This window comes from Dermacentor variabilis, chromosome 5, assembly GCF_050947875.1.
Source record: "Dermacentor variabilis isolate Ectoservices chromosome 5, ASM5094787v1, whole genome shotgun sequence".
NCBI lineage: Eukaryota > Metazoa > Arthropoda > Arachnida > Ixodida > Ixodidae > Dermacentor > Dermacentor variabilis.
This window is the reverse complement of record NC_134572.1, coordinates 98064824-98087442: the sequence shown is the minus strand read 5'-3', so window position 1 is coordinate 98087442 and position 22619 is coordinate 98064824. Positions and strand designations below refer to the sequence as shown.

The 22619-nt window shown below is 42.6% G+C and overlaps 1 protein-coding gene across 7 annotated transcripts in view; it reads right to left on the bottom strand.

Annotated features, from left to right (window-relative positions):
- row (zinc finger domain-containing protein relative of woc) overlaps nucleotides 1-22619 on the bottom strand; it is a 104200-nt gene that overhangs the window by 41474 nt on the left and 40107 nt on the right. For all 7 annotated transcript variants that reach the window (XM_075693104.1, XM_075693106.1, XM_075693101.1 and 4 more), the window contains 3 exons: nucleotides 17672-17825; nucleotides 17390-17558; nucleotides 3010-3325 (listed from right to left, as the gene is read on the bottom strand). In XM_075693104.1, the coding sequence (XP_075549219.1) occupies nucleotides 3010-3325; nucleotides 17390-17558; nucleotides 17672-17825 (639 nt within the window). The remainder of the gene's footprint in view (nucleotides 1-3009; nucleotides 3326-17389; nucleotides 17559-17671; nucleotides 17826-22619) is intronic.

Sequence of the window (22619 nt, the reverse complement as noted above, 5' to 3'; positions counted from 1 at the left end):
ATTAATGCTCAAAAATGTCTAAAGCGTCAATATTACCACGAACAATGTTTTACTAATTGAGAAATTGAGGTAAATGCAGGACATTATTTGCAACTCACTCGGGACATTCAAGCGTTAGATTTATGACATAGGCACTTCTCATTATAATTCGGTCACTAGTGCTCAAAATCTCATAATAAAAAAATCATTGCATTGCATTATAAGATGAAGGAAAAATGCTACTAGTCCAGTTCTATACGATGTTCAGAAAAAAACAAAACTCATTGACATTACCTTTAAAAATGACGCGGGCGGCTGCAATGTTTCATTTTTGCTCGACTCTGCTCCGCCTGATGCTTTTGCGTGCTTTCTGTGCCTGTGCTTCAGCAGCTTCATTATTGCAATGCACTGCGCTGGTTTTGCTGCCGCACAAAACTCATACAAACTGCAAATAGTAGACAATACCACATCCATGTGATGTCACGGGATGCCCAAATGGCCCATGCCACTTGACTGAAAGGTGCTGCAGTGGTGAATCCAATATTCTGTCTTGGTGCAGTTTCGTCAATGGCTGAGTATTTGCATTTTGCACAAAAAATCATTGCACTGTCTGTCAGACGGTGTTTTACTCACCAATGGGAGTAAAGTGCGGTGATGATGTATGCAAAAATCACGACTCCTCCACCTGGGGGTGGGCAATTTGAATTGTGCTGAAGGTATGCGGACCCTTCCCGCGTGATTTTATCTTAAACTAAGTCTTTCCTTGGCACTAAACAAAAGCTGCGAGGTTTATGGAATGGTATTTTTAACAGCCCACGGTGAATTAATATTTGCCTTTAGTGTGATAGTGGGTCATACTGTGTATACTGGAAATACTGTATGGGAAAGATGGGAGTAGGGTTACAGCGGGATTGTGAGATGGGCCAGTTGGTTGTTCAGCTTGAGGAAAGAAAAAGTTCCGCAAAGTAGAGCTCGCAAAACAAAGAAAGATGAAGAAGTTAGTTCCCCCAATTTGTTAAGAGAGAGAGAGAGAGAGAATTTAGCATACCAAACAAAGACATGGAAGAATTCAAAAACAACATGAACTGCAGAAAGCACTTTGTGTTGTCAATCTTAATTAAATGATACCCACATAAAATTTGTAGTTACTTTCTGAACACCCTTATACATCTCAGAATCTTATAACGCCTTGACATTTATGTGCATCCCCTCCCCTCATGCAATGCATGTAGGGGCCTGTTATGTATTTTTAAATAAGAAATAAATAGATAAACAATAACTTTATACACACATTCTAATGCTTCTAAGAGCATTCCGCACAATGTCAGACCTTCCAACTTTAGGATGTTTAGAAATTTGAAGCTAGAGAGTACCAAAATTTTGTTAAATATACTAAGCATTCCTTGGGTACTCAACATGTTGATTGTTTATTAAACATTTACTGACTTTGTTCTATGAACAGGCACTCTGCTATACACATCCGGGGCAACAATGATCTGATCCACAGATAAACAGAAATGTTTACAAAGCTTATTCACAAATATTCCAACAACAGTGACCAAAAGACCAATTACCGTTGTACATTGCTTTCTGTTGCTGCTGCAAGTACATCAGAATAATTGAAGGGTTTGAAAAAATCAGGCTCTGGAAAATTGGTCAGAGACTATATTCATGTTTTTGAAATTAGTTTTGCCGTCAACTAGATGTGTATGAAGAATTGTAAAGTTAGGTGTCAATCTTATGAAGTAAACAGGCTTAAAAATCAGGCATTTTACAATATCATAAAAGTTGGCAGCCTATATGATGGTACAAGCATAGATGGGACTCGATCATAAGAGGTCAATGGGCAGGCCACCAACAGTAGTACTTGGGTGCTTGGCTATCATTAAAATGCAATACCTACAGCCCATATACAAATCCTGAAAGCTTGCTACTATCTGCAAAAGAGATGCACTACCTTGCGGCATCTCCAATTAATTTACCCTTTTCATAACCCACAAGTACACTTCTTTGCACTGCACATTTGCCCAACTAATGGTGGCACCAGTCAACATACAAATGAAGACGAAGTGCTATCTGTATTTGCAGGGGCTTCTCTCTTACGCATAGTTTCATCAATAGTGGCACATCTACATTTTCCATGTCACAGTACAAGCCAACGTGTTTGTACAGTTGCTTTCGAAAATTGACTATGACCCCCATTAGATAGGCAAACTGCTTTGCAGGAAAGCTAACCTTACAGTTATGAAAAAGGCCTACTGCTAATTTACTTTTTTTTTAACTTACAGTAGCTTTAAAGACCCTTAGTTGAGGACATTACAAAGAGGGGGGAGGCGGGGATGGAGCAGTAGAAACATAGAAGTGGTTACAAACTAGTAGCCACAATAACCATAAGGTGAAAAACAAAAATACACTAACTCTATTCTCTAATATTTTCTCTTCCTGTTCATTACCTGCCGTGGTGGCATAATGGCTTCAACATTGCACTGCTAAGCCAGAGGGGCAGGGTCAAATCTAAGCCACAGCGGCCGCATATCGATGGGGATGAAGTGCAAAAATGGCCGTGCATGTTAAAGAACCCCAGGTGGTTAGATTTAGTCAGGAGTCCCCCACTATGGCATGCCTCACAATCATATCGTAGCTTTGGCATGTAAAACCCCAGAATTTAATTTTGATTTCGTCCTGTCCTGTTACTACCCCACAATTTGCTGGCTGCCACTGACGTGTCAGCAGGCAAAACCAGATAGTTGCAGTGTGGCCAGCAACAATTTACTTTCCTTCCGGTTCTTTAAGAGAGCTTTAATAAATGACCACTTACAACTACATAGAAAACTGTTGGTCTGTTGGTGCCATCGGCCTATTTGCACTCGTACCTGTGCTCTTTGTTGTACGTGAACAGGCTTTGCTATCCCACTGCTTCTGTTAGTGAGGCTACACTTATCGGGGAGAGACTCCACAAATTAGAATTCAAGCTCCGGTCACCTCAGTGCACAGCCCACAGAAGAAATCTTTCAGGAGATCTTAACACACCTTGAGCCTTGTCTCGAGAGTGGAGCGGTCAAGAGCACCTAGGATGAGGTACCGGCCCAGTTGGGCAGTTGCCACCTCAACATGGATGCCTGGTCCTCCAAGCTTGGCACGCCGCGTGGCCACGGCACGGGCACATACTTCCTGCAGGCCACGCCACACATTGCGCACCACAAAGCTATCCACTACAGCCTCTGAAAGCACGGTTGCAAGGTCTGACTGGCGTGCCCAGTGGTAAACCAGACAGATGAGCTTCCAGAGTGGTAGCCCAAAGCGTGCAAAGAAGCTGGGCTGCTGCAGCAGGCTTTTACGTTGGCACCTGCACACACAAGAATCAGAAAGTGAGCAGGAAGCAAAAAAAAAAAAAAAAAAATCAAAAGAAATATTGCTGGTAAGGCATTTTACTCTCATCTGCTGTGGCCTAAGAAAGCATCACCGCTTTTCATTTAACACAGGTAGTGCTTGTCAGTTTTTTTTTTTAATGCAGTAGAATGCTTCCATTGCCAGACAAAACTGCTGTGTGGGCAAACAAGAAATTTGTAGTACTTGCTGGAAAATTCTCATGTACATATGCAGTAAGGATAATAGAAAGCAGAGCTGCACCAGTTGAAATGCATCAATGTGATCCCTCACAGTGCAGGCTCAAATACAGAGTCCTATAGTACATGCGTGTAGCCTGCACTCCTTTCAGACTTCGCATTATGAGTGAAAACAGTACATTAAATGGTGTGGTGGTTGTATAAAACACCATTAGCTCCCCATTCCCACAAACAGAAAATGCTAACGGCTTTAGTCAGAAGAACATGCAAATGTGTACACTGATGTGAGAATCTGCTCAGTGACAGTGACATTTTCTAAAGAAGCATGGACAGAAATGTGCCTTAGTCGCACAGCCTGTTAAGCCTCTGACTGCCAAGCTTTTCAGAAGTTTGATGATGATGATGGCTCTCGATGGCTGTTTTAAATCGGCTACGATCTGTTGAGGGTGACATGGCCAGGAAGGTCGTTCCAGTCTTGTGTTGCACATGGAGCTGTCCGATGGGCTTGTCTGATGAGTTCATAACCTGATGGCAATGAATAGACAAATTTATGATAGAGACATAGGCATGGTGTTGTACAACAGGAGGCAGCAGCAGGTACCATGTCCGTACTTTTTTCACCCTGTGTATAGCATGTAAAGTTTATTCAGAGTAACAAGAAAATCAGGCTTTATCGCTGTCATCAGCAGCAGCCTAATTATTCATAAAACTTGCGGTCACAATGCAGGGTTTTAAAAATTAAAAGCTTTTGATTTCTCACCTCAAGATTTTTACGTGACAAAAACTCATCGTTGCCTTATCAGTGATGGCACTGGGAATGCCATATATATGGCCATCTCTGCTGCCACAAGAACCAGAATTCATCAAAAGTTCTTGAACTCCAGGAAATGCCACCTCATAAAAAAAAAAATAATAATAATAATAATAATAAGAAGAAGAAGAAAAGAAACAAGAAAAAAAAAGACCTGCATGGTACGTTCCATGCTAATCTGCCATGCCGGAAAGCTGGAGATATGCGTCACAAAGACTGCCTCAGCAAGAAAAAGATGTTTGCCTAATAGACGAAGCCACCAGTCAATTTTACTTTGAACAACTTTTGTGCAGACTTCCAAACAGGACAAAGGGCTCACAGGAAGATGGACACTTGAAATGATCAAATGTGGATGAACACGCCTCGGACCTCCCTTGTTCGCTGGCCGTCGATCACTTCTGCATAGAGTGTATGTCTAGTCTAATGCCCATCATAAATGTGAATGTGCTAGGCGCAGCACTGAGCGAGTCCAGAATGGGACATCTTGCATGTGGCAAGGAACGTGTATAACTGTTCGCCCGAGAGATCTTGGACACAACATTTAAAGTGTTAGACATGGCCTTGTAACAATTGCTTGAGCTCGTGCGCCACTTTCTCTACAATTCCATTTGTACATATACTTTGCAATTGTCCTTCAACTAAGAGATTGCTGTTTTATTCAGCGAATTACTTAGCATACCTGTACAGTTTACAAGAGTATTGCAGGTGATATCTTATCAGAAACAAGTTTTTTTACCTTCTTTGCCACTTCTGTACCTTGTTTTCACTTCTTACATGTTACCTGTGATGATGTTGCATATCCCCTTTATGTAACAGCCTCCAACAGAGGGCCTTTAGGGTATACTGAAATAAAAATAAAATACACCTGTGGTGTAGTTCCTTTTATTGCTTACTTATTTGCTTAGCAGCAGATTGCTTTAGCCACACACTCCTTCTAAGGCAGTATGACATCACATTCAGAAATGCTACAGAGACTCACTAACGTAAAGAAAGTTTCTCAACTTATAAGTATGTCAACTTTTAATGTTTCTATGATATTAACACCCTGTTGTTTCAGAACTGGTACTATTCCCATCAGAAGTTTATGTGACTCCTTTGAGTACATGGTACCTGTACTTGCCAGTGCTGCAAAGCACTGACTAGTGGATCCCAGTTTGCCCAATAATTTGTCATGTGACCCTATATATATATATATATATGTATAGTTTTCCCACAGTTGTAAACTCTCAAGCGGTTTTGATGCAGCATATAGTGTGTTGCTGCCATCGGACTTAATCCGAAAGTCGGGCATGTTGCTTGTATAACTGCCATTGTCACAAAGTGTTGGCTGCCGAGTTCATTGTTCTATCTCTGGCTGGCATTACTGCACCTTTCAGCATTGTCTTTAACCGCTCCTAGTGCAGGGTGACAGCCAATGAGAAAACTATATATTTTCTCATTGGCTGTCACCCTGCACTAGGAGCGGTTAAAGACAATGCTGAAAGGTGCAGTAATGCCAGCCAGAGATGGAACAATGAACTTGACAGCCAACACTTTGTGACAATGGCAGTTATACAAGCAACATGCCCGACTTTCGGATTGAGCCCGATGGCAGCAACACACTATATGCTGCATCAAAACCGCTTGAGAGTTTACAACTGTGGGCACGCAACACACTCAACTCAGCAGTTTGAGGCTTATAAATTATGGTGTACTTTTGTTCGGGTAGGCGAGATTCGTTAAAGGCCAAATGCAACGAATATTCACTTTTGACCGAATTTGTTATAAATGAGTAGTATATACCACTGAAGAAAATTTTGCAAAGCCATAAGGCTGGTAATTGCTTCGTTTTCTTGTTAGCAGCTTTTGAAGAGCACCTAAGCTGACAATGTGTGCACCTGGTGGTGGTTGCTAAGTCTCAGCACCCCGCCTCTGAAATTTTCCAGCGTGCTATGAGCAGCTGCAGGTGCCACCCTATATCAGAGGTTATGCCGAGGAGCTGCACATTCTAAGTCATGCATCACTTCCGGCGGACAGCAATGGAAACCGTTTTTTTCAGTTGCAATATCAAAAGCAGCCCTATATGGAAGCTTTTTATGCCACTTCTATTATGCCACATAATACTGTGCATGGAGGCTCCTATATATCTGAAATGACTTAAGCTAAGCTTCTTTATGTGGTCAAAAATTTTGTTGCAGTTAGTCTTTAAGTCGAACTTACTTTTAAACTGACATTGTTTAAAACGCTCAATGCATCCACAATCTTTAAATGCTTAATTCAAGCATTACATTATATCAATGAATTTTGCATGCCCTTCTGAGGTTTCCGAAAAGTCAGCTGTACAGCTGAAGGATCTAAACTAACTGTACTCAGTACTTCCGTTTCTTGTAGTCTCTGTTCTATGTCAGCTGAACCCAAATGCCATGAATAATCCTAAGCATTACAGCCATCTAACATTTCAGTTTTTTATACATGATCAATGTGGATACCCCTTTATTGTTGGACATGCAGCTTTGCATGTGTATCATTAAAGGAGCCCATGACCATAGTCATCTATTCTCAGTTCATCACTACAACTGACAGCAAAGGGACCAATATGGTTATACACACAAAAACTGGGTTTTCAGAGTGCATTTCAACCTGAAACTTTGATTTGCAATGGCTGCCTCTAAGCTCTACCCACTGACAACAGCTGCCAATTGGCATGGCTAGTGTAATTTCAAGAAGTGGGGGCAGCTTGCTCTGAAACATTCCGAAACTACATGTATGCTGTGCCAGACTATCCTTGCTCGCACACTCTGGCACCCAACTGTTCCATTCGCATGATAAACACAGCCCAACCCGGATAATGCCTGCAGAAACTATCTTGGGCTGGCTGCCTGGATGTATATGTGAAAATGAAAACATGCACATACCCCGCACACTGATCATGCAGAACATTTCATTTTGTCACCCGTTAGTGTTGTTACACTGTTGTATGGCTCAACTGCGATATGGAAAAATTTGAATGCAAATTTTATATCACAATGAATGTGCTCAAATTTTTCCAGCTTGCTGTGGGACATGTACATTTTCACATGCAAGTTATAACTCAAGCTCAAGATCTGGTGTGATGGCTCCTTCACAGAAAGCCCGCAGTTACTTTCTCGTAATTATGTGCTCTGATCCTGCTGTCGCAGCACGTGAGAGGAGTTTGAACAGAAAATGCCTTTTTGTACATAAAACAGCCATTGCATTGCTTTTCAATGCCCTAAGTCCATTCTTAACAGAGTGCCTAGCCCAGATGTGTTGTTTCATAAATGCAGAATCTAAAAGAAGCTTGTCAAAAGCGGCATCTTTATTCTCCTACTGTTCCTGCCACACAAACTGCAACCTCCAGTAAATGCTGCACAATGGACAATATTTTGACACAATCAAGAACGTTTGTTAGCTGTATTACTATCCATGATCTGTACAAGCACAATATTTCTTACAGTAAAGCTATGAAAGGAACTAGATGGTTACGATTTTTGTTGCACTTGTGCTACATGGCCGTGCATCACCCTGAGACACACAGCAAAGAACTGCACAGAGGTGTATAAGTTGGGCAGTCTTTTCCTTTAGGCAGTCTTTCCAATGCTAAAGAAATGTGTTAATATTTACAAGTGCCACGTCTTAGATTGCATAAATTCCAAATGATTACTCTACTACATTGCAAAATACTGCGACTTGTGCATTCATGGCTTGACAAATTAAAGTTCTTTTGTGCGTTCAGCAATGGCTTGTTACCACTCCAATATTTCATAGGGATTACTTTATATTATTTCATGCAATAATGAACCTGGCACCAGTACTTGCCTCATTCATAAGGAAGAAGTTAAAGGGGACCTGAAGAACTTTTTGAAAATACAAAATGCTGCACACCTGTCGTAAAGGCTGCCATGAACATGCGCACCAAATATTACTGCACTGCATGCAGCAGGGCAATTACAACGCTGTGTCAAAAACAGCAGAATATCACTTGCTCTCACTTCTGCAATGTTGTCATGCAATGTCATTGCAGGCAGCTGGACCCACCAATGCAAGTGGCTGATTTTGCAATCACGAGAACATTCACAGCCATACATTAGTGCTAATTTTGAGTGAAATGAACTAAACGTACATGCGTGCATTCTCAAAAATACAAAAATAATTTAATCTTTTTCCTGCCTGTCTACACATGACAACTGCACATAAGCTGCATCTGCTGTGCGCGGCCTCCGAGATAGCAGGCGGTGTGCTGTGTAGCGTAGTCAACTGCGGCTGCCATGAGGTGCTGTGATGAGCCCTTTCACTGCCGAGACACTAAACTTTTGGGTGGGGCTTCACCCCCTTGGCTTCTCCCCTGTGAGCTCCCAGTGTGCTAGTGGAGACGAAAAGAGAGAGCAAGTCGCTCATCGGTCTGATGACACAACCAATACTCGAAGGATTTGGAAAATTTCTGCGGCATGACATTTGTGAGACGACATCCTCTAATACTGAGGCTATTCTATGATAAATTAGAAAAGTGTTTCGGGGCTACTTTAAAGGCTGCCGCGATCTGCCAATCCAACAGTTGACAGAGTGACTTCATGCCAGTGTCGCCACTTGCCTATTGAACCTTCGTGCCAATGCTCTTGATGCCTCTTTTTCTTCACAGCAGAAGGTTTAAAGCTCAGTGCTGGGCCTGCAGACATCACCTTTATTTATGCCTTACGAGTAATGCACTCATTGATGGAAAACATATTATAGAGGATAACATGCAAAGCTTGATCCCCATGCAAAGTACTGGAATAAACAAGCCAGCAGTAAGCATAACATATATTTGTCACATTCGCCATGCAGGTCACAGAATTCACAGAACATTCGCTGTGGAGACATTCCCTTAACACCAAAAAGAGAGGGCGAGAGAGAGAAAGGGCCAGGCCTCACGGTATTTGGTGCAGTGAATCTCAAGGCAGCCTTGGATGCCAAAGGCTGGGCAATCTCTCGATTGCTTACACCTATGCACAAAATTCCAATAGGTGATTCAGAACACTTCCCGAGTTAGAGTGTTTCTTTTCAAATAAATAATGTTCAAATGGCAGACAAAGAATGGATTTTCAGACAAGATCACCCTGTGGAGCAGTTGAGACTATCGTTAATAAATTGGTGGATGCAAGCTGGAACACTGCATGACGAAATTTCTACAGCACCAATTGATGCAGTCATCAGCTGATTACGCCGGGCAGCAGACATTTACTTTGTTAGCCCTGTTGCAGCAATGGATAATTGTTCCCATCGGTGACATTGTGTTGACCCCTCTTCTTAAGAAGCTTCACAATTTGAGAGATAGCCTCCAGGATTTAGTCGTTAGGAATCCAGCTCAGAATTTAAAGGAGCCCTCATGCTAGCACGACGACATTGTTGACAAACACTACCTCTCTGACTAGATTCCTTCCCTGCCTTCTCCCATACCCCAGCCGAGGGACTGAATCGTGCACGTCACGAGCTCTGCCTCCCTTCCTTCTTTTCTGTTTTGCTGCATGGTGAACTTCCAGGGGTGGTCTTGCGCGGCCTGCATTGGATAATTTACCAAGGTTCCGAGCCATAATTGGCAATATTGCAGGCAAAGTGTCTGATGTAACGGCATCTATGCATGCAACTTTGAGTCTTCTCAAGCCTCCTTCAAAAGGAAGGGTGCAGGCTTTTGTTTGAAATTTCCACTCTTTTTGCATCATGCAGCAGTTCGATACTTCGCAGACACAACCATCAGCGTGTGATCTATGCACTTAATTTGTCTGTCTACAATGCCCAAACCTGGTAAGGGGCCCTTTAGGGCTTGCGAATGTGCCTTTGATGATCTGTTCTTTTTGCAAATGGAGAGGTTTGAAGTTTCGAACCTCACTGAGGAGGCCATTTGTCATTGCTCAGATAGAGACATTGCTTAATGATTAAACTGTTCTTCCTCAAAGCTTGCATTCAACGTTTCGTTTATCAAATTAACTGACACTTTGCATGCGAATACTCAAGTTGCGACAGTATGGCCATGGGCTGGTGTGATATGTAGCAGCTAAGCTTGCTGCATGTCAGAAACTGTTTTTGTTTCAAAACATAGATTACAGATTGCAAGCATGGCACATGGAAAGGCAGATCATTTTTAATTCAATTTTGCCAGAGCACTCTTACTTGCTCTGGTTGGAGCACAAAAGCTCCAAATGCAGATTTATAGCAAGTGTTCAGATTTATAGCAAGTGTTCTCAGTGGAGAGATAGTGCTCTTGCTCTGCCATTGATCTGCCACTGCTTTCAGTAAAACCTACAACCAAAACAGCCACTTGTTCCCAATATGCAAATGACAATGCTGTTTTCTTTCCAAACAAGGCCCGGGTGTAATAATAGGCACTTCTTCCAAGCTTTCACCAACATGCATTACTGATTGTGATCTATAGAACACACTGTTAAAGCATCGGCTGTAATGTCACGACTATAAGCTGAGCAAGTGGTGTTCAATGCTGATGTGGAAGACAGCATTCAAATGCATATTAAGACCAATTCGCTGCTGGTGGCTAATTGAAAAGGAAATTGCTTTGTGCTTTACGTAGCAATAATGAACACAAAACTCAATGCCAGTGAAAAAAACGACAGATTTTTATTCCGTCAGCAAAAGGTAGCGGAAAGAAGTGTTTTTACAGTATGTGCCTCAACGAAGAGCCAAAGCAAGAGGAACAAGCCAGAAGCAGCATTCATTTCTGTTTTTTACTTTCTAGAATATGCCACCTGAGCAGAAGCTTACAGTCGTGAAATTTCAGTGCACATGTTGTCATCATAATGAGGCTGAGTGAACAAATGCATATTTATGTGATAACACTGCAGTTTGTGGCCTGGACATCTCAATCAAAGTAAAAATGACTTTATCAGACATGTTCTTCTGTCAGCAAGTCCAGTGAAAGAGGATGTTGCTATTTAATGTTCGCTTCACTTTCACGACGTCAAACAATGTGACAGCTCAAAACCTTATTACCAATACAAGAACACAGGCACTGATAAGATAATTTTCAAACTGAGATACTTAAACTTATTTATGGGATGAAATCAACAGCAGATTCAGATGTGTTCCATTCTTGGTTCAGATCAATAACTATCACCCTCTCGTACACAGTGTGAACAAGAAGAAGGATTGCTTCACTGCACTGAAACAACATCATTGGCATGCCAGGGCATACACAAGGGCACAGCAATTATGAAATGGCTTTCAGAAAATCTGGCAAGTAAACAGATGTAGTATATACAGTGCACTGCAAATTGATGCAGAAAGAGTAAAGGCCTGTGTTTTGTCCTTTACGTCAAACAGTGTTAGCAAAAAGATCTATGTAACCGTGTGATAATGGTGCACTCCACAAGGTAACCTCAGAATACAAGTTTTGATTACTTGTAAACCTCATTACATGACACGTTACACATGACAGGGCAATGTACCAAAGATGAAATGGTCATGAACATTGAAAAGTGAAGACCTACAAGTTGCCATTTCTTTCACGGTAAAATCAGTCACCAGAAGGGGGAGAGAAGCAGAAAGGCAACAGTGCTTGACGTTTCCCTCAAGCATACATTTATTTAACACAAAGACAACATTGCGATTCATTTTACACATTTTGAAAATTCAATACTTTTCACACCATGCCTTTACTTAACTATTGACAACTGTAAACACATGTCAATCAGGACATAAATTGGCAAAGCCTGTAAAAAACTGGCAACACCATTTAAAACCTGGACAGATAGCAATAACTATAACAGAACACACCAATGTGCTCACCAACGACTAAGGAGAAATACTGTACAATGAAAAACAATGGGGAAATGAGGCACCCATGTGATGCTTTAACATTTTTTTGCGCTGCAAAAAGTCGCAGGCACCCGTGCCTATTCACAAATATATTAATCCACTGTATTTAACAAATAGTCAGCACTTTCAGAATTCAGCAAATGTTAGTTCGCTGTATTGCTGGCACGAAAGCATGAATAAACAAGCTCTCCACCAAAAAAGAAAATTTGTTTTTCCATTGTCATGTTTATCAGTGTGCCCGTCAGTGGCATGATTCAGAGTCAGATGCAAGACACTTTTCTTTGAGATAGTGGATTTCCTGATAAAAATTTAAAAGAGAGCAGCAGCAGCACAAAAGAAATGTGCCAGCTGCACAATTCACTGCTTTACTGCCCTCATTCATTTTGTATTGAATTTTTCTTTATTCAAATATGGAGCATTGACAACAATGCATTTTTCTGATAAGTGTCCAAGCAGTTGTGTTGTGCTGTGCCTTGGAGTAACTGCACTGAAGACAGAATTGCTTAGCCTATCCCATTCACACTTAGACTTGTGCTGCTATTAGACCATTCTCTAACCTGTGGCCACAAATAGTGTATACTGTTTACACTAAGTCAGTTTTTTAAGCACAGGAGGCACAAAACTCCTGTTGGCATGCAGCAAAAATGGTCTGAATACAATATCTATGGGGCAAATCATATAAGTTTTGTGACATACAAGCTGTGACAAAGTCTAATCCACACTCCACAACCTAAGGTGTGGAGTGTGGAGTTGCAAGTGTACATGCAGTGACATTAATGTACAGTGACTGTACATTACATAGCGACGGTTCAGGAAAAAGATGACCAATGACAAGTCTGCGCATGCAACTCTATTCTAAACAGTTTTACATGCGCAATGCCCCTCTATTCGAAACAATGTTTTACAAGTTCAAAAAGAGAGCCCTTAATTGTAAATGGCAATGGGTTCCTTCACAGCTTGTATGAACTCTGGCACGGCCCCTCCTGTCAGCCACTGGCGTTGTAGACGAGCCAATGTGCTACAAATTTCACTTGCTGCGACTGTGTTCCTGACTGACCACTTCTGAAAATCCTTTCAAATTTGAGTGATGCTGGCTTGACCAATTGGAGCATACTGAAGGCGATGTTCACAATAAAGTTAGCAAGTGAAGCTACAGCTGCTGGAGTTCCTAATACATTCCGCTGGAAGATGGGTGCTGCATATCTGGTGCTTTCTTGAGGCAGTGAGTGTGCCTTTTAGAAATTTCAGTATGCAGCTGCGTCATTAATTCTCACTTTAAAAGGTGGTTCTGCACTTTCATTATATGTGCTGAGCACCCGCCACTAGCCCAATTTTAATAGTGTTGCAGAATGTCCCTATTAAGTTTTTCCCAGGGTTCCAGGAATAGAGTGTAGTAGCAAGAAGGTGCACTAAACAAACATCCCATGGACATCACAGGGAGAAGGCCTCAGAGGTCTTATAATCTCGAAAGAACACCAGCAAGGAAGGTACTGATGCAGTTCCACTGTGCAACTTATCACATATGAGTGCACTGTGTAGTGATAGTGACACAGAACAACCCTTTCTTCAATGTGCCAATTAGAATAAGCCACAAATTCTGGCTACTGGGTCTAAAGCAATAAAACCTCATTTAACCCCTGTGGCATTCAGGAGATTGCACAACATACATTACACACCATCAAAAGATATTGTGAGAGGCTGCACATGTAAGCCAACTTAAAAAAAAAAATAACATTTGCAACACTTTTTTTTTAATTTATAGAAGGGTCTGGTAACTATCGTAATTGAACCAGTGGTTGTTAACCACTCAAGGCATAAAAGAAATTATCAACACAAATAAACTTCAGCAAGTTCACCCCATCCTCAAGGAAGAAAGTACAAAAGCACAAAAGACATCCTAGCTGTGCTGCATTATGACACGCATTTTGATCACAAGCAGCCAGATACAAATGTCACATTGCAATGTCTTAGCTATGGGAACGAAATGGAATGAGACAGCCATGAATGTGTTGGGATCTAGCCAAAAGAAGGTCAATCCATTGCAGCACAGAAATGGCTTAGTTCAGTGAAAGCTACAATGAGCACAAAAGATAATGAAGGCACCATCAAATCTACACAGCAACTATGACTGCATACAAACAGCTTCACATTTGCACATAGTTGCTCACCAATGTGGGGAAACACCAGGACCATAATGTTAACAGAAAGCCAGGAAACAATCAACATTGTTTGCACAACCAAGAGGTTTCCTTAACATCCAAAATTCACAACTGGGCTATTGATAGGGTGGCTCTTTCCCTAACCACCATGAGCATGTTTACCACGATCAATATCACAATTTTCATGTAGCAAGGCTCCCTGAGATAGGCCTATGTCTCTGCTACAAATAAGCTTTAAAGTTTATGCCAAAAGACAGAGCCAAATATAAATACTGTAAAGAGCCATGCATTATCATTCCTACAGCAGCAATTTGCTCCTGTTGCTCCCATGGCATTCTGATGCTCGACATATTGAGAAACGCTCTCCCCATTACCCTCTCAAGCTGTGGAACAAGGCAAGTTTTGTGGAAGGGCCTAGTGAAGTCGGGTATTAAGGTATGCGCCGGCTCTGAAACTGTAGGCAAAAGCCATATATTCCTTTGTTGAAAATACAGAGGCTATTTTGATGTTACAAGATCAGTCCTAACTCTGAACTTAGCAGGGCTTTTACAAGCTTCTTTGGCACTTCCAATACTTGGGAGAGTAAGGGCAGCTGTCGTACAATTTTCAGGACACTAGAAGTGCCACTACAATAGCCCCACCCTGCAGTCAAGGAACAGCCCTGCGAACAGGGTTGTTCCTGAATGATGCACACATCTTGAGACAATTTCTGTTTATATTGTATCAGGCCAACTGACAACTTTTCAATGTCATGAACATATGCCACATAGCTAGCAGATCCATCACACATAGCTTAACTGTACATGGACACAGCTTGGCAAAAACTAGACACTACCTTTGCATTCTAAGTTACAAGGAGGCACCACCCTACGCTACTGTTTGTTGCTTTGGTTGTACTGGGGTTTATAAATGACACCTTAAACAAGAGCGAGAACTGTGCCAAGCCCTTTGAAATCATAGGTATAGAAATAGAAGGGATCTGTACCTTTTGCTCATGCCTGTACTGTGCTTGGGATCGAGCCCGCAATGTGCCATAGGGGGGAGGGGGATAAACAAGTTCAACAAATTCAACATGCCTTGCCTTAGGGTTACCTTGTTTTGAATTCAAGTAGCAGTACAATTTCTGTGAAAGATGCAATGTTCTGCAGCTGGCAAAGAGAACTTCACACAAATCCTTTAGTTTTGGAATGGAAGCGCCATTACTAAAACTGATCTCAGAGCAATGCAGAGATGAGATATAGATGAACACAAGTGATGGGGCTCCATTCAGGGTAGCTTTTTCAATGTAAAGAAACAAATCTCAAGAACAGCCCGAGCATAGACATTTACAGTATTGAAAAGGCAGCCAAAGAGTAAACAAGTAACTTTACCTATACACAGTTATAACCAGCACACCACTGCATTGCTCCCACCCCCTTCTAATATACTCATTCTCATTTACATTTTAAGATCATCTGCATACCCTTGCCAACTATGTGATTATGACGTTACTCACGACAAGCAGACAATAACCCTTGCACACTATAGAATGAACTGTCATCATACATTCCTTATCCGGGTAAGTGAAGGAACCAGTTACACCACTGCAGCTTTCATTCCTTACTTTTAAAAGATGCTCACACAACAGCAGGGCACTATATACAGAACACGAATACAATGCAAAGCACTGCAGATGATTGTGCCATGGGGAAATCACACAGTGTGCATAAAGAGACAGACCAAGTATTTTACATGCTTTGCTGTAGTTCAGAGCGTGGTACTACACTGCAAGAATGTCTAAACAACCTTTCTAAGGCGCACTAGCATTCACATGTGCTGTTCACACATTTTGCTACAGCACAACGAGCAAAGAGCAAAAAAAGTATTAAAAAAAATCACCAGGAATATTTTATTCTGCAGTTCTCCAGCAGTGAGTGTGTTGATTTTTTCTTAAAGATGACTTACTCAAATTAGAACATCATCCAATTTGAACTTCTAGAAGTTGCACACCCAATAATGGTGGTATGAAAAGACAGACCAAAATGCTGGCAAAAAATGCCACTTTAGGACAGCAGAAACTGGGGTACTTGAGTCACAGTGAAGGTAAACCTCTTGCTACAACAAGCCCTGCCACTGCGGTGAAACTATTTAAAAACACCGGTTTCACAATAGGCCATCAATTCATATCACACAGCAGCTCTGCCTTGTGATACAAGACAATGAACGATGAAGCCGAGACCAGCATTAAGAAATGAAACTACCAGGTACATGAGGTATTTGTACCTGCTTGGCCTTCCTTCAAGCGTCCCTTCCATGGTTATGTGCACCTGCTTGGCCTTCCTTCAAGCGTCCCTTCCATGGTTAAAAAATTTCACATAAGGGGCCCAGACAGTAGTGACATTGTGCTTTACAAACTGGGCCCTGTGACAGCACTGAATGTATAGTGCGCACAGGCCAGTACACTCGGCTCCCGGGTCTTTTGGATTGCAGGCTTATCAAGGAGCACATAGGCTTCGATTACTGGCACAGTAGCAATATGTAGAGGGGATAGCATATTCCCATACACGAGTTGAGCCTTTCATGGTGCACAGAGAAAAAACTTTTGGAGCAGCGACTTAGCTTTCCCCCATACCAACGTAATGGCTAATCATAAGGGATAACGTCAGGCATAAGATGCCTGGAGTGTTAGTGATTGAGGCACTGCACCAAAGGGAACCACAGCCCAAGTGCCATTTAGGTGTATGCACCATATGGTGAGTGGAAAATAAGGTAACAGATTGATCGCCATTCCACTGTCAAAGTTGCCAGAACAACAGAGAAGGCTTGCATTCTGTGCCATCACACGCACCCTTGAATTTCTGCCAAGCCATGTATCTTCCCTTCTTCATTTAACATATGGCTACCAGCACATGTTTGGGTTTTTATTGGCAGTTTAATGGTGTTGCACAAAACGTGGCTGGAGGTCCAGCAGACCAGAGAACCGAGTGCACGCTTTCCTGCAACTCAAGTGGGTCCGCGAACGAAGTGTGCACGCTGTGACCAGATGAAGGCACAGGATGAAGGACCGATTAACCCCCAGGGCAAGAACCCACCTGACCCGGCGGCAACGCAAGCTGTAGCCGTTGATCGCACTGGTGTCAGGCTGGAGCAGGGCCCTGCCGTCGCGACAGAACCTGCACGGCAAGTCTGTCTGGAGCACCCCGCGCTGCGCCAACCAGGGCACAGGATTCTGCCCGTCCACTACCCTGCGGTACTGGGCCTCTACACAAAGCAGAGGTACACATTATTTGAGCCATCCGAGCTGGCCTGTGGCAGCATGCTGCCGCCGCCAGCGCCCGCCCTTGCAGGCGGGCCAGTGGGGGGGCTAGTCGTACCCAACTGCTGGATCTCTTCCTGGAGCACCTTGGAGGGCAACACCTTGCTGGGCATCACCTTCACCATGAGCAGGGAGTTGGCTGTCACTGCAGTGCTGCCACCGGTGATGAGTGGCACCTGGCGTGCTACAGGGGCAGTGGCAGGCTGCTGCGCCTGGGGGAAACACAAGAGCATTGCCTCGTCAAAGCCAAGGTTTCTGGATGAAATCGTTGGTGGGGCACAACCTACCAATCAGGGTGAGCTAGCAAGTTAACCATTTTGGATAAGTACCAAAATATTGTTTGGAGCAGTTTTTGTAATTTTCAATGAATGTAAATAACATCACTTTGGATTGAATAAAATAGAAATACTCAAAAACTTGCAGCAGGAGGAGATGCCGACATGGGAATTACGGAATTTCATATTTTCCTGCCTTCCTGCACGTGCCACAGAAGCAAGTAAGGAGAGCAGATGCCGGTCTGCTCTCTTCCTATGCAAAATGCCAGGCAGCTTTCCTACTAGTGGTGCAACCCTCTTGGGCTCCGGTAAGTCAGGGTAAGCGCTGGGGAGTTTAGCCACTGAGCCTAAGCCTTTACAATCCCAGACCGGTAATTCTGAAATGCTTGATTATTCAGACAGCTCCGTGGCACCACCAGTGGCCCTATAGATTTATAAGGGTGACCTTTGGCACTTCATCAACCTTTGACACTTTACAGCATGCCATGCCATAATTTGGACTCAGACTGCACGACCAGGTGATAATTCGGCCATTGAGTCGAGCATAAATAGCAATATTTTGGTTCCGCCGGCACCTCCTCAAAACCAAAACTATTATTTTTAAAATTTATTTTAAACCAAGTTTATTCTTTGTATACAAGTGAAATGAAGCAACTGCTTTCAACCTTGCCAGCTGAAACCTGTCAAACCCTTCTTACCTATTAGTGAAGCCTAATTGATCTTGTACCCGCCAACTGCGCCCAAACCGTAGGACAAGCCAAGCCGGTATGTTGTAAATGCTGCATTTGCAAACTGCGCAATTTGTTGTGCAAATTCAATTCTGTAAGTTGGGTGCTTGTTAATTTACATTTTAAATAGCAACACGGTATCGGGCGTCTTCAAGCAGCTTCAAGTGGCGCTAACTCTACCTTCAATGAGTGCACTGACAAGGACGGTGAGATAAGTACTAGACAATGACTTGCAAGGAAATACACTATTATTCAACTATCACAGCACAGTCAACTTTTGTTAGAGTGGAGTATCGATAAACGGAAATAGCTTAAACGGAAATAGCTTAAGCAAAACTGCCTCTGAAACGGAACACTGCCCTCATGGTTGGTTGATTTTGTACTGATGCAATTGTATTCAGTATTCAGCTTTCTCTCAATAAATGGAGCCCCTGATAAACAGAACCAATTTCTCTAGACCCTTGAGGTTCTGTTTAAACAGAGCCCATTGTATATTGCCAGGGGATGAAGACTCGGTAGATGCACTGACCGTACTTTCGTCTCTGTAGCAACAGCATGACAATAGTCGAGATATAGGCTACCATTTTGTAGCAATGCCTTTTGCTCGATTCTATGTCCCTCTTAACATGCACCATTCATGGCTGTCTGATCCCATTAACCCGGATGGAGTGTCGCTCTCACCACTGGCTAATGAAATGTGAAAAGCATGAAAAGGAACAGCATAACAAAGGTTTGAATTGTCAAGGCCAGGAGTCTCCAAACATTTTGGCCATAGGGCCACACTGGCAATCAACGGTGGTGTTGAGGGCCAGACAATAAAGAAAATAAATATTAGTGAAAATAATTTTGTAAGCATTGGGCACAGACAAAAAATTTTATTCCACTTAATAGACGTGCTTTATCCAAATATTTCTTAATTTAAGTAGTTGTGTTGACTTTCTGGCATAACGTCCAGAAGAGAAGAGAAAGAACTACATTTAGGATTAGAATTTTGCTTTCTACTACCAAGTCTATGGATATATACAGGGCGTTTCTTGTAACTTGAACCAAGAATCTTAAAAAAGTGGTTAACTGCAGCTGAATGAAACCAGCAACATATGGTTTGCCGTCACGTGACGCTCCTTAGAGTATTTTTTATATTCCCCTTAATAATCAACTAACTAAAATCAATTATGCAAAATTTCTAATATTCACATTAGGGCCAAGTGCGTTTTGTTATGTTGTAGAGGGGATTCAGAAACGACCGTTCCAATTTTTTTGTGGCAACGTACATGCTGCATGGTGATTTTTTTTTGGACGCTTAAAGAAAGCCCACGAAATATGAAACAAAGCCAAGTGACTGCGCTCATGCGCTATCGTATTGCAGCGATCTCAATCGCGCTTCACGCAAAAAAATCGTGCATGCGGACTGTGGTGAAGTGAGCGGCCACGGCTCTAGGCATCGTCTTCACAGTGCATCAGCATCTTTCACGGCATGTGAAAAGAAAAGGTGGCATGCTTTGCCCTGATTAGAGATAAGCTCGAAGCACGGTTGAGAGTGCTACAATACCACAGTGCATGAGCACCAGTTTTATTTATTTCGCGGCCTTTCTTTAAACACGGTAAAATATCACCATGCAGCATGTACGTTGCCACAAAAAAAATTGGATCGGTCGTTTCTGAACTCCCTCTACAACATCACGGACCACACTTGGCCCGAAAGTGAACATTAAAATTTTTTAATAATTGAGCTCACTTAAACTAATCAACTGGAATTTTAAGAATCTTTTGAGGAGCGCCACATGATGGCAAACCATATGTCATTGGTTTCACCCAGCTGCGGTTAACCACTTTCTTAAGATCCTTGGTTCAAGTTAGGTGAAACACCCTGTAGATCTGAAGCATTATTAAACATATGTGGTGGCAAACAAGCTTTTTAACTCTTCCAAGCAGCAAGCATTGTTTTTTTTTGTTCACAGTCATTCTACCTGCACCAAGCAGAAACCTACAGGATTATAAGCTGGTCTGGGAGGAGTCGCTAAGCTTTACAGACGGCCCTTTGTTTTTCTGGTGTGTCATTACAACTCTGGTATTTCGGCAAATCCGTACTGACTTTTGTGCATAGTGTTTAAGTTTAAGAATAAAATAGCAAAATACACAGGTCAGAGAGCGGGTGTGTTGTTTCACTTTCTTGTGTATTGTGCTATCTTATCTTTGAGAATCTCCATTTAAGAGTTGCCAGAAAAAATTATTTGTGTAAGTTGGAGTACAGTCTTATTTTAACCCTTCGCTTCCGCCGCTTCATCCGCGTTGCGCACGCTGCCATCCGCGACATTTTTTGAGCGTGGGGCGGGACCAATGTCGCTGCAAACAAACCGCGATAACTTGCGCTAGAAAAGTCATAGCATAAAAAAATGATTTTATTTTGCTCTCAAAGCACGCACACATTTTCGGAATTAGAAATTCTTTCGCGTATGATAAATCATAAAGCACTCTGGCATATGAAGTGCGACATTACATTTTTCACACTCCCAACGGCTTTCACTTCTCTTCCGCTGTTGCTTTGCAGACCACACATCTTCGAGACGGATTTTCTTCCACAGCATTGGGGAGTATCTGGCGAGGAAAATGCGCCCACTCAGAAGCTTCTAGCTGCATCAGTGATAGAGCCACAGCTGGTTTCCCTCTGCGCTGATATCCTGGCAAAACAGTTTCTTCGACGATCTGTTCGACAAGGTCCACCTTCCAATCAGCATAGGACATTTTTTTTTCCGGTTGCTTTTTGGAACAAGATATAGCTGTTATAAACAGCTAAATCTATAACATAAAAAAAAATTCCCTGTATCCTTTGGCGTATCTGCGCATTATAGGGAACGAAGCCAGCTGCTGATCATGACTGTCAATGCCTCCCATGCCTATATTATAGTCAAGAACAACACGAGGTTTTCGGTTCGGTTGACCATATTCTGTTTTTTTGCAAGAGTCAGTGAAGTCTGCAGCAGCGTGGACAGTGGAGAGCATTGTCACTGGTTTTTTGTCCTGCAATTTTGCAGCCATGATGCCATGGGAAAACACAGTGGAGCACTCACCCCGCTGCAATTTCAATTTCTTGAAATCTTTCGGCATGTTTTTTCGGTGCAATCTCGCTGTACCAACAGCATTGGATCCTGAATCTTTGACATGTAGAAACAGGGTCGGAGAACTATACCAATTGTCCACAAAAATGGTATGGCCATTTGGTAGGTACTCGCTTGCATGTTCAATAACAACGGCCTCGCTGCACAACATTCCAGCCGTCGCAGGCGACTTGTCGCTCTTTTCGGTGTATATCGCAAATTTGAGGCAGTATCCACTGGTCGATTCGCAGATCTTGTAAAATTTTATACCGAAGCATGCTCTCTTCGACGGGTTGGACTGCACAAAGCAGAGTCGGCCTCGAAACTTCATGAGATTCTCATCCACTGCCAACTGCTCTTCTGGATAATAGGAACTGGAGAAAGCTTCCAAGACATACTCTAACACTGAGCGCAGCTTCCACAGCTTATCCCCTTGTGCTTGGCCGCTACTGTCAGAGAAATGCAGGTATTTACAAAGGGCTTGATAACGCTGCCTTGGCATCAGGGATGGGAAGAACGGTGTGCTAATTACCGATCTGTGTGCCCAATATGACTGAATTGTGTTTTTCTTGACTTGGCCCATAAGCACACATACGGCGAAGAAAACCTTCATCTCACCTGGTGTTGTGGGAAACCAAGACCGATTGGGCACTGAAGCCTGTTTCAGAACAGCAAATGCGTTCGTTTCATCAGCGATCATCTGTTCGCCGATCAAGCAGTTGAACGACGTCAAAGCTGTCGGATTTGCAGAGAGGGCTAACTGAACAGTTCTCTTCATTCCTGAATTCCCACTGAACAAACACTTTTTCACTTTCTTGTCGCTGTCAGTCGGATTCCACTTCCAGTCTTCTAACTACGGTGCTTTTGCAGGCGGCGCGCAATCCACATCTGATGAGTTTGACTCAGCG